This window comes from Paroedura picta, chromosome 7 (genome assembly GCF_049243985.1).
Source record: "Paroedura picta isolate Pp20150507F chromosome 7, Ppicta_v3.0, whole genome shotgun sequence".
Taxonomy (NCBI): domain Eukaryota; kingdom Metazoa; phylum Chordata; class Lepidosauria; order Squamata; family Gekkonidae; genus Paroedura; species Paroedura picta.
In genome coordinates, this window is record NC_135375.1 from 5,800,613 (window position 1) to 5,818,335 (window position 17,723).

The following is a 17,723-nucleotide window of genomic DNA, read 5'->3' on the forward strand; positions in this document are numbered from 1 at the left end:
AATCCCCTGGGCCGGATGAAATGCACCCGAGAGTGCTCAAAGAACTTTCTGGAGAACTTGCACATCCCTTGTCCATCATCTTTGGGACCTCTTTAAGGCCTGGAGATGTCCCGGAGGACTGGAAGAGAGCAAACGTTATTCCGATCTTCAAAAAAGGGAGGAAGGATGACCTGGGAAACTACAGATCAGTGAGTCTGACCTCTGTTGTGGGTAAGATAATGGAGCAAATATTAAAGGGAGCAATCAGCAAACATCTGGAGGACAATTTGGTGATCTAAGGAAGTCAGCATGGATTTGTCTCCAGCAGGTCCTGTCAGACCAACCTGGTTTCCTTTTTTGACCAAGTGACAGGTTTGCTGGATCGTGGAAATTTGGTTGATGTCGTTTACTTGGATTTTAGTGAAGCTTTTGATAAGGTTCCCCATGATGGTCTGATGGATAAATTGAAGGACTGCAATCTTGATTTTCAGATAGTCAGGTGGATAGGGCATTGGTTAGAGAACCGCACTCAAAGAGTTGTTGTCAATGGTGTTTCATCAGACTGGAGGGAGGTGAGTAGCGGGGTACCTCAGGGCTCGGGGCTCAGTCCGGTACTTTTTAACATATTTATTAATGATCTAGATGAGGGGGTGGAGGGACTACTCATCAAGTTTGCAGGTGACACCAAATTGGGAGGATCGGCAAATACCCCAGAAGATAGAGACAGAGTTCAACGAGATCTGAACACAATGGAAAAATGGGCAAATGAGAACAAGATGCAATTTAATATAGATATTTTTAAAGTTCTGCATCTGGATCAGAAAAATGAAAAGCATGCCTACTGGATGGGGGATACGCTTCTAGGTAACACTGTGTGTGAACGAGACCTTGGGGTACTTGTGGATTGTAAACTAAACATGAGCAGGCAGTGTGATGCAGCGGTAAAAAAGGCGAATGCCATTTTGGGCTGAATCAACAGGGGCATCACATCAAAATCACAAGATGTCATAGTGCCATTGTATACGGCACTGGTCTGACCACACCTGGAGTACTATGTGCAGTTCTGGAGGCCTCACTTCAAGAAGGACATAGATAAAATTGAAAGGGTACAGAGGAGAGTGACGAGGATGACCTGGAGCCAAGGGACCAAGCCCTATGAAGATAGGTTGAGGGACTTGGGAATGTTCAGCCTGGAGAAAAGGAGGTTGAGAGGGGACATGATAGCCCTCTTTAAGTATTTGAAAGGTTGTCATTTGGAGGAGGGCAGGATGCTGTTCCCATTGGCTGCAGAGGAAAGGACACACAGTAATGGGTTTAAACTACGAGTACGATATAGGCTAGATATCAGGAAAAAAAATTTCACCGTTAGAGTAGTTCAGCAGTGGAATAGGCTGCCTAAGGAGGTGGTGAGCTCCCCCTCACTGGCAGTCTTCAAGCAAAGGTTGGATACACACTTTTCTTGGATGCTTTAGGATGCTTTGGGTTGATCCTGCGTTGAGCAGGGGGTTGGACTAGATGGCCTGTATGGCTCCTTCCAACTCTATGATTCTATGATATGAAGCTGTCGGCAAGACAACTTAAGAATTTAATGGAGTTTGTATTTTTAGCACAGTTGGTTTTCTAACAGATATCTGGGTAATTGAAGCCACCCACAATCACTGTGTCCCCTCTCTTTGAGAATTGTGTAATTTGTTCTAGCAGTATCTCACCAAAGTTGTCTGACTGGCTTGGTAATCTATAGCAGACCCCCACAATAATACCACTCTCATTTCCTACTTATTTTATATTTACCCAAATACACACAACTGTATTTTCATGCTCAGGTACCTGTGTTTCTTCACACGTATAAAGATTCTTAACATATATTGCTAAACCTCCCCCCTTCTTTACTTTTGAATAGATTGTACCCCTCGATTCTAGTACTCCAATTGTGAGTATATATCCCATCAATTTTCCGTGATTCCTATTAGGTCATAGTCCCTTTCCTCTATTAGGATTACTAGTTCCGCCTCCTTGTTTCCCATACTCTGTGCATTAGTACAGAGACATTTTAATCCATCCTTTGTGTGCCCCTTGGTTTTGGTTTTGAAATTCCTTGCAAATTAGTTTCCTGCTTATCTGCCATTCCCTGTAGATTTGCAATTTCCTCATCACACCAAATTCTGAATTTACGTCTCACTTTTCTTTTGTCCATCCTGAAACTACTGCCATTCAGTTTCATTGGATGCCTTCTAGTTCTGGCAATTTCAGAGAGGGAGAAAAAATTATCTCCATCAACTCTGTCCATCCCATGCATCCCATCTCTAAACCTCTGTCATGTCCTCCTTTGTTTGTCTTTTTTCTAAGCTGAAAAGTCCTGGACTAGTCACCCTTTCCTCATAGGGAAGGTGCCTCGACCCCCTAACCATCTTGGTTACCCTCCACTGTACTTTTTCCAGCTCTGCAACGTCTCCAGGGTCTCAGACTGAGGTCTTTCCAATCCCTTGCCACCTGGTCCTTTTATGAGGAGATGCTGGAGAAAGAACCTTGGACCTTCTGCTTGCCAAGCCATTGCTCTATCACCAAGCCACAGTTCCTCCTCTTAGTCAAGGAGGGGAACAGAGCAGATCAGGGGAAAGAGTCCTTGCTCCCATCTTGCTCCCTCTACAGAATCAGGAGTTGTATCTTACCTGGGGGCTCAGCAACTGGTGGTGCTGGGGGGGGCATCAGGAAACTGGCCAGCACTGTCCGGCCATGCAGGCCTTGAGACAGGCGGAAGTTGCCCTGGATCAGCTCCTCCATCTCTCCAAGAAGACTTTCCTCCAGCACTGCAATCTAAAGGGGACAGGGGCAGCATCAGACAAGTCACCCAGAGGGAAGCAGGACTGCAGGCGGAGGCGGGGGGGGGGGGCAGAGAATTCCTCCCCAAGGATTCAGAGCCACAACTCTGTCAGGAGGGGTGCGGAATCCTAGCAGTCTGTGAGGAGTCAGTTGCCAGCCCAAAGGCAACATTATTGACTTCCAGAGAGAGCCCCACACACATAGACCCCCTCCCCACACTACCATGCCTCCCCCAACCCAGACAGACCTGCTCTTCGGACAGCAGGATCGTTTGGTTAAAGATAGTCCAGTTCACTGTCTGGTAGCAAGGAGGGGTGGTCAGTGAACCATTGTAGCGGAAATAGGAATGGAGGTCGTCCGGAAGCAGCTTGGCTATATCAAAACCTGCAATGGAGGCTTCTTCTCCTGGGAAGGGGGAAAGCAGCAACAGCACAAAACACACTCACTGGGATCACACAAAGAGACCTCAGAGGAAGACAGATTCGCAGGTGGGTCCCCTTGGAAGGGACGCAGGAAACATACAGTCAACAGTCTAAACACAGTGGGATTCAGGGGCATTCTGGTTTTCATCCTGGCCATGGGGTGGAGAGCATGCTGGTCGCCCTGATGGATAACATCTGGCGCCAGCTGGACCAGGGCAGTTCGGCCATCCTCGTGCTGTTAGACCCATTGGCTGTATTTGATGTGGTTGATCACAAGCTGTTGGCCCACCACTTATCAAGGACCAGGATTAGTGGAACAGCACTGCAATGGCTGAGCTCCTTTGTCCACAACCGGACACAGAGGTTTGCTGTGGGAGAGGAGTTGTCTGACCCCTTTGTGCTCCCATGCGAGTACCACAGGAGGAGATATTCTCCCCCACACTTTTTAACATCTATATGTGCCCTCTAGCCTAGCTGGTCTGGGGCTTGGGGTGGGTTGTCACCAATATGTGGACAATACCCAGCTCTGCCTCCTGATGGACAGCCGGCCGCATCCCCCCCCCCCTCCTAGAAATATTTGCCAGTTCTTTGGAAGCAGTGGCTATATGGCTCAGGCAGAGCCATCTGAAACTCAGCTCCTCCAAGACGGAGGTCCTGTGGATGGGGAGAACAGGGAATGATCAGAAAGCATGTCTCCCCTGCCTGGATGGGGCACAACTAACTCCTGCAGCCAGGAATTTAGGGGTGATCTTTGACACCTCCCTGTATATGGAGGTTCAGATCATGAAGGTAGCCTGGGTGACGTTTTTTCATCTACGTCAACCATGGCTACTAGCATCCTACCTGTCCTCAGAACACTTAGCCACAGTGATCCATGCAACAGTTACTTCCAGAGTAGAATTCTGTAACTCACTCTAGAGAGGCCTATCCTTGTTCCTGACCTGGAAATGGCAACTGGTACAAAATGCAGCTGCAAGGGTCCTCACTAGGTCATCCAGCCAGTACTGCGGAAGTGCCGCACATGTGCATTTGCCGCACATGTGCATTTGCGACCACGCACGGCGCAAACGTGCATGTGTGGCCGCGCGATCACCCTCCCCACCAAGGGTCCTCACTAGGGTCCTCACTAGGTCATCCAGCCAGTACTGCGGCAGCTGCATTGGTTGCCGGTTAGCTTCTGGATCAAGTTCAAGGTTTTGGTTTTGACCTTTAAGGCTATATGCGGCCTGGGTCCTACCTATCTGAGGGACCACTTATCTTCTTATGCCTTCCGCAGGACTGTTTTCTCTATGGATATGAATTTGCTGGTTGTCCCGGGTCCCTGGGAAATTCGCCTGGCCCTGGCCCCAACCTGGTGGAATGAGTTCTGGAAGAGCTGAGTGCCCAGATGGAGCTTTCTGGGTTTTGCAGGACTGCAAGTCAGAGTTCTTCCACCAGGCATTAGGTTGAGGCCAGGGCAGAGACGAGTGTCATCTATGAAAAAAACAGAAATTGGGAGCAGCAGAGAAGCAGGTCCACAAGGGAGGTAGGACATCGACTATGCCGGCATAGATTGTAAAGGGGTTTTTATCTGTTTTATATTTTGTGAATTTGTATTCATTCATATCTATATTTTGTAAAATGCCACAAGATGGCTGGGCCGAGAGTGGTGGTCTATAAATCAAATAATAAAATAAATGCATGTGCTCTCATCTTTCCAAAAAAAGGCCATTTGGAATGCCATTTCACAAGAACTCCAACAAGAACTAGCAGGAAGCTCAGTCAATGCAGTGGTGTTGCGAGAGATGCAGTGCTAGACCTGCCCTGCCCACAGACCAGCTGGACTAACTGCTTCTTTTGACCTCCCTAAATCAGAACTGAAACTCTCTCCAATGGGCACCCAGGCCCGGATTCAGGAGGACAGGTTTGATCCTGATCCTCTGTGCAGAGGTTTGTGGCTCAGGGAAGAACCCACAGGTGACTGGCAACATTTAGTCTGTCCTGACTGAGAACGGGAGGCCTCTCAAGAGACAGCCCCCTCCAATTTCCTACAGGAGGAAGTTTAGGGAGACAGTGGGGCAGCCTCATACACCTAGACAGGAATCATCCATGGCCTTCTGGGAGAGAGAACTGGAGGAGGGAAGGTGACTGAATCCCTTCGGGCTCAGGTGCTGAGTTCCCCCAGGAGGCCACCTGCCTCCAACAGGGAATGGAAGTCCAGCTCAGAAGTCCTTTCCTGAGCACAGCTGCCACCATGGGGATGACCTCCTATTGTCTGCCCAGGCAGGTGCTGAAGGGAGAAGAGTGGACTTGTTCTCTGGCTGTGCCAGCCGGAGCCCCAATGAGTGGGGGGGCAGAGTGGGGGGCGGGAGGAGGAGGCAGTCTCACCTGTATCACCTGTCAGGGAGGCACAGTGAAGTTTCTTGGGAGAGGGGGAATGGTATCGAAGCGGAAACAGAGACAGCAGTGGCTGGCTACACCCTTCACCATCCCCCACCCTGTGCCTTTGTACTGCAGGTGATCCCAGTGGCTCTTTGGCCAGCAACTGAATCCAGGAAGTGTTTTGTCTTTTTTACCTTCCTCATGGACCTCGCCCAAAATGTCAAGGATATGCTGATAAGCCTCATTTTCCTCTGACCCAGCCTGGAATAGTAATTGAAAGGGCTTATGAGAAGTGTGTGGGAAAGAGAGAGAGAGAAGTCCTGCAGGCCAGGGGCGAAATGGCTTTTCAGAGCAGGAGTTGGGGTCACCCTAGGGTGGTGGTCCCCAACCACCAGGCCGTGGCCTGGTGCTGGGTCATGAAGGCCCCGGCACCGGGCTGCGGCTCCCTCTCCCCGCCCCCCCCCCGCAGTAAGAAACTTCCCATGCCGCAACCAAATCGGCCGCAAAAGTGGCCAATTAGCTTGCAACCCGGCAAGTTTCGTTTTGTGGGAGGGGGGGAGAGGGAAGCAGGGCCGCGCATGCGCATTTACGCCATGTGCGGCACTTCCACGCATGTTCATCCCAGCCACGCATGTGCTGAGGTGCCGCGCATGTGCATTTGCGACCACGCATGGCGCAAACGCGCATGTGCGGCCGCACGATCGCCCTCCCCACCACCGCCGGTCCGCAGCCCTAGAAAGGTTGTGGACCACTGCCCTAGGGGATTCCCAGCAAGGGGCAAAGCCCACAGCACAGCCGCACCCTCCCTGGCCATCCCTGCCAGCATCACCTGAAGAAATGCGGCCAGCACAGCCAAGCCTCCGGGCTCCCTCGCCGCCTCCCTGATGCCACCAAAGTGAGGGTTGTAATGGACCACGTGAATCTGGAACCACAAGGCAGAGCGCCTCTGAGCACACCTGTCATCCCCTGCATAGTCAGCTGCCCACCTGCTCTCCACTAGCCCCTTCCCCAGGTTCTACTGCATGCCAGCCTGCACTTGTCTCATCCCAGAAGGGATAGGCACAAGGCCCACACTGCCATGGGTGGACAGACATAGAAGAAGAGGGCCATGGATCTTGAGCTAATAGTTCAGGTAGGCTCCTTTGGGAGAAGGCTGTGCTTCAGATTGCTTGGGCCCAAAAGAGGTCCCAAACAGGACTTTGGATTTCATAAAGAACATGTGAAGTGCCAGTAGGCTGGAGGTGGGCAAATGTTCTCCCCATCTTCAAGAAGGGGGAAAAGGAGGATAGAAGAAGAAGAGTTCTACCCAAAGGAGTCTCAAAGCAACTTACATTTGCCTTCCCTTCCCTCTCCCCACAACAGACACCCTGTGATGTAGGTAAGGCTGAGAGAGCTCTGATATTACTGCTCAGTCAGAACGGCCTTATCAGGGCTGTGGTGAGCCCAAGTTCACCCAGCTGGCTGCATGTGGGGGAGCGCGAATTCAAATCCGGCTCGCCAGATTAGAAATTCGCACTCCTAACTACTACACCAAGCTGTCTCTAGATACAGGTAACTACTGTCTAGTCAGCTTCAGGACTATAGCAGTCAACATTTTAGAACAAATCAGTAAACAATCAGTCCTTGAGCAGCTAGAGCAGATGGGTGTGATTACAAAGAGTCAGCACAGCTTTCTCAAGAACAAATCACCTTGTCTTTTTTTTGTTAGAAAGTTACTACCTTGCTAGATCAGGGGAATGCTGTGGATATAGTTTATCTTGATTTCAGTAAATTTTTGATAGGTTTCCACATTATATTCTTGTTGACAAGCTGGTAAAATGTGGCATGGATCATATTACTGTTAAGTGGATTGAGAACTGGTTGACCCAAAGGGTGCTTGTTAATGGTTTGTCGTCCTCTTGGTGAGGAGTGACAAGTGGAGTGCCTCAGGGATCTGTTCTAGGACCTGAGATATTCAACATAATCATAAATGATTTGGATGAAGGAATAGAGGGAATGCATATTAATACTAAACTGGGAGGCGTATCAAACACAACAGAACAGAATTAGGATACAGGATGATCTTGATAGGCTGGAAAACTGGGCTAAAATGAATGCAATAGTGATGAATGTAAAGATCTGCATTTTGCTTGGAAAAATAAAATGCATAATTATAGAATGGGGGTGACCTGTTTTGGCAGCAGTATGTGCAAAAAGGAGCTAGAGGTCTTAGCCATACATTGAACATGAGTCAGCAGTGTGACTTGGTGGCTAAAAAGGCGAATGAGATTTTGAGCTGTATCAAAAGAATCCAGATTGCTGGTAATGGTACTGTTTTACTCTGCTCTGGTTAGACCTCACTTACAGTAGAGTGTTCAATTTGAGGTACCACAATTGAAGAAGGATGTAAACAAACTGGATCATGTCCAGAGGAGGGCAATGATGAAGGTGAGAGGTTTAGAGACCAAGTCGTATGAGGAAAGAAGGAGATTGGTCTGTTTAGCCTGGAAAGAAGATGAAGGGGGGGGGGGGAGGTTGAGGGCCTGAGGAGTTCTGCATTATTGTATTTTTATTGTACACCAACCAGGAAGCCACAGTACAAACAATATATGGAGACACTGATTGGTTCAAGGTCAGTCAAGGAGTGAGACAAGGGTGTACCTTATCACCCTTTCTTTTTAATCTTTTGTTGTTGTTAGGTGCGAAGTCGAACCATAGCGACCCCATGGACAATGATCCTCCAGGCCTTCCTGTCCTCTACCAATCCCCGGAGTCCATTTAAGTTTACACCTACTGCTTCAGTGACTCCATCCAGCCACCTCATTCTCTGTCGTCCCCTTCTTCTTTTGCCCTCAATCGCTCCCAGCATTAGGCTCTTCTCCAGGGAGTCCTTCCTTCTCATGAGGTGGCCAAAGCATTTGAGTTTCATCTTCAGGATCTGGCCTTCTAAGGAGCAGTCAGGGCTGATCTCCTCTGCAGTGATCTTGGAGCCCAGGAAAATAAAATCTGTCACTATCTCCATTTCTTCCCCATCTATTTGCCAGGAAATTAGTTCTTATATGATGCTTTTCTCTCCCTGAAGGAGTCTCAAAGCGGCTTACAGTCGCCTTCCCTTTCCTCTCCCCACAACAGACACCCTGTGAGGTGGGTGAGGCTGAGAGAGCCCTGATATTCCTGCTCGGTCAGAGCAGTTTTTCTCACTGCTGTGATAAGCCCAAGGTCACCCACCTGGTTGCATGTGGGGGAGCGCAGATTAACCACTAAACTGGCTCTCTGTTCTCAAGGCTGAATACAATTGTTTATATTAACAAGAGAACTTTTGTAACCTCTTCCCAGTGACTTAGCATAATGGCTGTGGGTGGTCCTGTGGGATATGCAAGCATTGACTGGACCCCTGTGATAAAAAGGTTGGGGACCACTGCTTTAGGAGGCTTTGGCCTGATCCTGCATTGAGCAGGGGGTTGGACTAGATGGCCTGTATGGCCCCTTACAACTCTATGATTCTGTGATTCAGTTATTCTGCAGTTGAATAAAAATCATAAAAGATTTTCCAGTCTAGTTGTTAGGTGCCATTCTATTTGGGTACTGCACACTAGGCAAACGATCCCAAAACGCTGAGACCGGGCCCTGGGCTATCAGAACTGCCAGGTGGTTCCAACCATGGGTCTCATTAACAGGGCTGTCCATGGCAGGATGGATGTCTGGGGCTTGGATAGGCAGCCATAGACCAAGTACAGCCATGGTTTGTGTGATTTTGAAGTGGTGATTCTTATTTGTTTTAGAAATTTTTATACTCTCCAGGAATCTGCCTCAGTGGGCTTACAACACCCCAACCATTGGCTGCCCCCAAAGTTAGGGGATATGTATGTTGGAGAGGTGAAGAGCAGCAGCAGGGCATTCCAAAGGTCATCAGTTCAATCCCTGGCAACATCACCATCTCCAAGGGTCAGGTCATAGGTGATGTGTGGGCAGATGCCTGAGGCCCTGGGTAGCCAGTGCAGGTGACAGAAGAGGTGGCTCAGCAGAAGGCTGCTTTGGGTGTCAGGGACGTTGGGGTGCTGGAGAGCAATTCTTTGTGGACATTCCGAGACGGTGAACAGCAGAACCCTCCCCTCTACAGTCCCCTGGCTGGACATCTGGGGAGAGTTCTGCTGTCTCAGAGATGCCTGATGTGCCACCACTCAATCCACTGTGACCCTGGAAACATTTGGGGTGGCTTAATTCCTGGATTGTCCCAGGGAGACCACATGAGACCACTCTTCCCCTTTCTTCTGCAGCTACTGCTAGCCCCTGGCTGGACAGTCCCAGGAGTACCAAAGGGTGGAACTTACCTCCCCAGCATAGCGGTGGCCATTCACTGTGTGCTCAGAGCCAGGCCCTGCTTGTGAGCCCCAGTGCAAGTGGAGCTGGGCTGCCAAGTAGGCCTGAGGGAATCCTCCTCCGGACACAGACATGTTGGCCGGCAGGCCAAGGACAACTGTAGGAAGCAAAGTGACAGGGGTTCAGAGCTGTCCTGCACCTCCTCTCTCATGGCTGAACAGCCAGGCATCTCCACCTCTGTGAGCCTATCGCCAACCACTGGCACCTCCACCTCTCTGCATGTGCTCATACGCTGACTGTTCAGTTTGCAAAATCAGACGGGTGATTGAAAATAGAAATAAACAAGTTTTTTCTCCAATTTAGACAGGCTGTCTAAGCCTTGAAGCCTAACTATTCCTCTTGGATAGAGCCAAACTTCATAGAAACATACAGCTGGAAGGGCCCATAAGTGGCATGTAGTACAAACCCTGTACCTCCCCCTACACTCCCCTTCTCCTAGTGACCCTCTGCTGTATGCCAAGAGGAAGTCAAAAGACCTGCAAGATCCCATGGACAATATGACATGGAAGAAAATTCCTTCCTGACCCCAAATGTAGTGATCAATGTTAGCAAAGGCTAGATAGTTTTTAAGCAGAGGCTAGAGCAGTGGGTCTCAACCTTCCTAATGCTACAACCCTTTAATATAATTCCTTATGTTGTGGTGACCCCCAAACATAAAATTATGCAAGTGTTCTTTCACAGAAATTAAACCAAAACTGACTAAATGGCATGACTGTATATAAATGATTGTATATAAATTGGTTATCAATGGGTTATAAATTGGTGGGCGCCTTCAGGGAGAGCGGCAATAGTGGTGCCCACCCCACACTTCCAAGCTGCTCACTCTGCCATGACCCCTGTGAAGGGGTCATTTGACCCCCAAAGGGGTCTCGTCCCCCAGTTTGAGCATCACTGGGCTAGAGAATCATCTGACTGAAATGCTTATTTTATTAATTTAGGCAGATTGTGACTGGGTGGGCAGGAAGGGACATGCCAGGGGGGTCTGGCTATGGAGGATGTGTGTGTGTGTGTGCGCATGCGCGCCTGGGTGCGGGGAAGCGGTGGCAGCACGATCGGCCGGGAGGGGGGCAGAGGGGTTCGGCTGTGGAGGAGCGGTGTGTGTGTTTGTGTGGGTGTGTGCCTGGGTGCGGGGAAGTGGCAGCAGTGCAGTGGGCATCGGAAAGGGACCCCTGCTCCTTTCGTGAGGGCGAGGGGAGGCCGGCAGGAGGACTCACCGCCAGGGAAGGCTGCTTCTCCTTGTGTGCGGCAAGTCCCCAAGCGGGTGAGGCAAGGCTGAGCCAAGCAGCCAATAGGGAGCCGCGCTTCGTACGGCTCCCTATTGGCCACTTGGCCCTGGAGTGATACTCGGAGGGTGAGCAGTGACACTCCTGATTGGGCCCTCTGAGTTTTTATCCCGGACAAGGCCCACCCTTTCTCCTCCTCTTAGGGCTTACTGTTTTAATTATTCCGCTCCGCAGGAGCGGTTAAAGACTAGGGGCAAAGCCCGCTGTATCCAGGAGTACAACAAGCGCTAGAGCAGTGGTCCCCAACCTGCGGGCTGCAGCCCGGTGCCGGGCCGCGAAGGCCATGGCGCCGGGCCGCGGCTCCCTCTCCCCGCCCCCCCCCTGCAGTAAAAAACTTCCCAGGCCTCAAGCTTGCGGTCCGGGAAGCTTCGTACTGCGGGAGGGCGGGGAGAGGGAATGAGGGCCGGGCTGCGCCCGCGGGCATAGCCCGATGTGTGGGCGTGGCCGCGGTCTGCGCAGCCCGATGCGCGGGCGCGGCCCGATGCACGGCCCGACACATGGGCGTGGCCCGGTGCACGGGCCGATACGTGGACGTGGCCCGCGTGCGGGCGCGGCCGATGCATGGCCGTGGCCCGTGCGGGCCGCGGGCACGGCCCGATGCCCTGCCGGTCCCCAGCCTCAGAAAGGTTGGGGACCACTGCGCTAGAGCTTGGCATTGGGAAGAGGAAGGGGAGGAGTTGTCCAGTCTGTAAGGGCATGGGGTTGAATGTGTGTGTGTTGTGTGGGAAGTTGTGGTGGTGTGGTGACAAATGAGGGCATGGGTGTGGAGATATGGGTGTCAAGAACTTGTGGTTTGGAATGTTCGTCGAGTGTGGGACACGACTGACCTTTGGGAATTGTGGCATAGTAGTTAATGAGCTTTCCAGAGCCATGTCTTCAGATATGTGAAGGGAAAATCAGAATGGAAAAGGCTCTGGCCCTGGTTAAGGTATAGTGGGCTTCCTTAGGGGCAGAGACCACCAGGAGGTTGGAAATAGTAGAGCGCAAGGCTCTTTGAGGGGTGTAGGCGGAGAGGCGATCCCTCAGGTATACTGGGCCTGGACCGCGTATGGCCTTGAAGGTGATAACCAAAACCTTAAGCCTGATCCGGAATTTAATCGGGAGCCAGCACAGCTGCTGGAGGATGGACTGGATGTGGGACCTCCGAGGTGTTGATGTGAGGACTCTGGCAGCTGCATTCTGGACTAATTTCAGTTTCCGGATCAAGGATAAGGGCAGGCCAGCATAGAGCGAGTTACAGAAGTCCAGCCTAGAGCTTCAAACGGCTTTGCTTAAACCATTCCATCACTGCTTCCAGGCAGCTGGCTAATGTTTCAGGGGGAGAGTCATGGTGACCATCCATCAGGAGGAAGAGCTGGGTGTCATCAGCATATTGGTGGCAACCCAGCCCAAACCTCCACACCATCTGGGCAAGAGGGAGCATAAAGATGTTAAATAAGGTTGGAGAGAGAATTGCTCCCTGGGGGACTCTGCAAGCCAGTTGGTGATGGCTTGATGAACCTGATGAATTGGACTTTAGGATGCTTAGGGCTGATCCTGCGTAGAGCAGGGGGTTGGACTAGATGGCCTGTATGGCCCCTTCCAACTCTATGATTCTATGATTCTATGACTTTTACCCCACCACTCCCAGATGAGCTGGCTCATGGTGGCTCACAATATGTAAAACATAAAACTCATAAAATACAGTATAAAACAGATAAAAGCAAAACAGATGGTGATCACACAATCCCACATTAGGTACTTAATCATCAGTCATCTGTTTCCAGCTGTGGAAACCAGATGAAAACTGGGAGCGATGATAGGCTTCTTCCCGGGGGTCCAGATAGTACAAGGACGGGGAAGGACCTGCTCTTATCACTCAGTATTTGGCCCAGCCTCAACCAGAAGCCTGGCAGAAGAGCTCCATCTTGCAGGTCCTGTGGAACCCAGAGAGCTCTGACAGGGCCCTCAACTCTTCTGGGAGCTAATTCCACCAGGTCCGTCAAGACTGAAAAGGAATAACCCATGCAACTATAGGGACAGATGTATGCAGACATTCCACAAAGACAGAAAGATACTTTCTGTCGTCTGCCCAAAATACACAAGCCAATATCCAGTCACCATACTAAATACACCAACAATCCACTGCCTGCAGCCAAACTCCATGTTACAGCTGGTTGGCCACTGTATGGCCAAAGATGGTCACCTCTGAATCCCAGTGCCAGGAAGCAACTTCAAAGGAGGGCTCATCTTTATTTGGTCTTACAGTGGAACCAGTTGGCCGCTGGGTGAGACAGGATGTTGGACTGGATGGACCTTCACTGATCTTATCCAGCAGGTCTCTTCTGAGGTTTTTATATTCTCTTCTGGCATTGTGCCTAACAGTGTAACCTTGAGATTCATCCCCCCCCCCCCAAAAAAAGAAAAGAACTGGCCTTGTCCTCACCATACTGCATAGGCAGTATAGGCCCAGAAGAGAGCATTTTGCCCACACCCCAGGAGGACTCACTTGTATGCCCATTGTTCCGGAGGCTGAGTTTCTCTTCAGGGGTCAGACTGTAACCCAAAAGCTTGAGGGGCTTCAGCTGGGGAGAAAAGACGGTGGTGGCTGTATCAATGTCGATGGGGGACTGCATGTGGCCCCCACAGTTGGGGAAATCTGATGCCCACTCTGCCTTATCTGAAAGAAGAAGGTAATTATGAAGCAGGAGAGATTTGTCACCTCTCCTTCTGTAGCGCCCTAGGCTGTGGCTGTGCACTACTTAGCATGGGAAGTAGGGAGCTCGTACTGCCATAATGAGAAAAACAATCCATTGTATACAGCCATGTTCTACGTTAGAACTGTGTCTGCTCCAATCCCACATACAGAGATTCCCATCTGAATTATCTACATCAAACCTTCTTGGAACTAAAGTACTCAGCCAATGAGGTCAAGAAACTGATTAACAAAGCCAGAAGGATACCAACAGAAAACCTGCTGGAAGACAAACCCAAAAGAGACACTAACAGAACACCACTAGTGGTTACATATAGCTATCAACTCATAGAATCATAGAATCATAGAGTTGGAAAAGACCTCATGGGTCATTTAGTCCAACCCCCTGCACTATGCAGGACACTCACATCCCAATCTCTCATCTACTGTAACCTGCCACTCCCTTGAGCCTTCACCGAATCAGCCTCTCCGTCAGATGGCTATCTAGCCTCTATTTAAAAATCTCCAAAGATGGAGAACCCAGCACCTCTCAAGAAAGCCTGTTCCACTGAGAAACTGCTCTGTCAGGAACTTCTTCCAGAGGTTTAGACGGAATTTCTTTTGAATTAATTTCATCCCATTCGTTCTGGCCTGTCCCTCTGGGCCAAGAAAGAACAATTCTGCTCCATCCTCCATATGGCACCCTTTTAAATACTTGAAGATGGTTATCAGATCCCTTCTCAGTCATCTCCTCTCTAGGCTAAACAGACCAAGCTCCCCCAATCTTTCTTCATATGTCTTGGTCTCCAAACCCCTCACCATCTTTGTTGCCCTTCTGTGAACATGTTCCAGTTTGTCAACATCCCTCTTTAATTGGGGTGCCCAAAACTGAACGCAGTACTCCAAGTGAAGCAGAACCAGAGCAGAGTAAAGATCATCTTGTATTCTGATTATGTCATCTGTTGTGTTTGCTACCCCTCCCAGTTTAGTATCATCTGCAAATATAATAAGTATCAAGACAGTACAGCACATCATCAGGGACTTACAACCTCTACTGGATAATGACAGTTCTCTTTCCCAAGTACTGGGGGCAAAGCCTTTTCTGGCACACAGACAACCCCCAAATCTCAAATACCTCCTCACCCACAATTTGAAGATGGACACTGGTACCAGAGCTTGCAAAAAACCCAGATGCCAACTTTGCTGCCACATACACTCCAATGACACAATCATTGGACCTAACAACATTACCTACACCACCAAAGGCTTATTCACTTGCTCATCTTATAACATTTTATATACCATTAAATGCCAATAATGCCCCTCGATTCTCTGCACCAAAGAATTAACGGACATAAGTCTGACATTAAAAATCACAGGACTGAGTAACCTGAGTAACCTGTAGGGGAACACTTCAGCCTTTCAGGACATTCAATAAGGTACATCAAAGTCACCGTATTATTGCAAAGGAACTTCAAGACCGCCTCCCTGCCTATGCCCCTAAAAGAGCTCTGCGCTCCACCGCCACCAACCGGCTAATGATCCCTGGCCCTAAAGAAGTCCGCCTGGTCTCGACCAGGGCCAGAGCATTCTCTGTCCTTGCCCCCACCTGGTGGAACGAGCTCCCGGAGGAGATCAGGGCCCTGACAGAGCTTAAACAGTTCCGCAGGGCCTGCAAAAAGGAGCTCCTCCGCCAGGCATTTGGTTGAGACCAGGCACAACCAACAGCGAATGAAGGGCCCCCGCTCCCCCCCGCTCCCCCCTCCTCCCAGAACTCCACCAGAGCGCTCTGGACCTGTTGTGGTATTGCACTGTTCCATCGTTATATTATTTTATTATATTGTTATACTGTTACATTATTCTGTTATATGGTTACAAACACTGTTATTAATTACTGTATGTTTTTAACGAAGACTGTTTCATGTATCTTTGACTAGTTTTAATGTAAACCGCCCTGAGCCTTCGGGGAGGGCGGTATATAAATCTAAATAAACAAACAAACAAACAAATAAATAAAAGAACAGACTAGAAAGGGAGACAGCAGAAATGCAAGTTATTATAACACTGAACACAATGGCATACCCTGGACTCAACAAGAACATAGTTTGTTCCGACTGAGCAGTGATATCAGAGCTCTCTCAGCCTCACCGACCTCACAGGGTGTCTGTCGTGGGGAGAGGAAAGGGAAGGCAACAATAAGCTGCTTTGAGCCTCCTTTGGGTAGAGAAAAGCACCATATAAGAACCAACTCTTCTTCTTCTTCAAATAATTATTTTATGGCATTATATGTCTTAATGATGACACATTTTACTAATTTGCCACAATTTACTTTTGCCTTATATCTCTACACTTATGATGGTTGTTCATGTCGTCTGAGGAAGAATGCACGCACTCGAAAGCTCATGCCTTGAATAAAACTTCGTTGGTCTTAAAAGTGCTATTCGGCTCAATTTTTGTTGTGCTACTATTGCTTTGTTGTTTTTCAGGGGGAATCCACAAAAGTGGATTCCCCCTAAAAAATACGCTAGACTCTTGAGAACAACCTGCAACACATCCAAAAAAGACATGTGCACTCTCAATATAGCAGTAGCAAGCATGTCCCTCCCTAAGCTCTCGCACCAAAGCTTCCAACGTTGCAATCACCATTTTTTCCCCCTTAAACCGGCAAAAGAAACGAATAAGGCTGAAATCCCTCCGCAAGCAATTGTCTGTAAAGTTTCCAAGCACAATACAGCCCCCCGTTCGACATTGCCCATGATTTCAGCCAGAAAGAGCACAGGGAAGGGGGATTTTTTTTTTACTTTAAGAGCGTGTAAATGATTAAGTGCCAGCTCCCACACCAGCGGAAAAGGTCTTTTCTGATACATTGAATGAACGAATATGTGTTGCTACTAGTGTTTTCAGGTTTTAAAACAGTTTTTAAAGGGAAGCACGAACGCAACAGTTAATTGGCTGTTCTGTTTGATTGACGGCCAGGGCGGGAGGATGTGCGGAAAAATATCACCTCCTTTGTTGCGATTTCAGCGAGACCGGAAACTTTATGAGAACAGCACTAGTGGGAGAGCCTTTTTAAAATAGAAACGGCTATGTGCATTACCGAGAACTGCTGCTTTTGATTGCAGCATTTTTCAATTGCGCTCAAATTTAGTTATATTGCCCGTTGTGCGGAATGGCCCTGAAAATTCAGGATGTTCCTCCATGTTCTCCAAAGAACTGATCCCAGCCATTGGCAAAGAAGGTGGACAGATTTATATGCATATCAGGCAGCATGGGCCCAGAGGCCCCAAAAAACAACTCCAGTAGCCATCTTGAAAACCACAAGTACAACACAGCTATTTTCCAGACACCAAGGAGGCCCTTTCTCTCTCCACCAAGCATTATTACCCTTTGCAAATCTTTGCCACAGGAGCCATAGATCAAACCACACACACAAACACACGTCCTCAGACTAAGAACTCCCTACATGACAGTAGGAATATATAGCAAAAAATAATCCTGTAGAATTAATATTTGATATATATTCCCACTGTCATGCAGGGAGTTCTTAGTCTGAGGAAGAGTGCTTGCACTCGAAAGCTCATGCCTTGAATAAATCTTTGTTGGTCTTAAAGGTGCCACTGGACTCTGATTTTATTGTGCTACTTCAGACCAACACGGCTACTCATTTGAATCTACACAAACACATGGAGAGAGATCTGTCCATCATTAGACAGAAGAAAGGGGAGACTGCCTTGCCAACTGTTGACCCCCCAGGATGAGAGCGGAGTGGGCAGGCAGATACTTCGGCAACAGTTCCAGGCAGTAAGAGCTGCATATGCCCATGTG

At 49.2% G+C, this 17,723-nt stretch overlaps 1 protein-coding gene across 1 annotated transcript in view; it reads right to left on the reverse strand.

Annotated features, from left to right (window-relative positions):
* Window positions 1-17,723, reverse strand: part of CA9 (carbonic anhydrase 9) — a 29,547-nt gene that overhangs the window by 7,328 nt on the left and 4,496 nt on the right. Inside the window, exons 3-9 of the mRNA XM_077346685.1 lie at window positions 13,713-13,883; window positions 9,893-10,038; window positions 8,356-8,544; window positions 6,412-6,504; window positions 5,777-5,843; window positions 3,047-3,204; window positions 2,649-2,793 (exon numbers count right to left, since the gene is read on the reverse strand). Of these exons, the coding sequence (XP_077202800.1) occupies window positions 2,649-2,793; window positions 3,047-3,204; window positions 5,777-5,843; window positions 6,412-6,504; window positions 8,356-8,544; window positions 9,893-10,038; window positions 13,713-13,883 (969 nt within the window). The remainder of the gene's footprint in view (window positions 1-2,648; window positions 2,794-3,046; window positions 3,205-5,776; window positions 5,844-6,411; window positions 6,505-8,355; window positions 8,545-9,892; window positions 10,039-13,712; window positions 13,884-17,723) is intronic.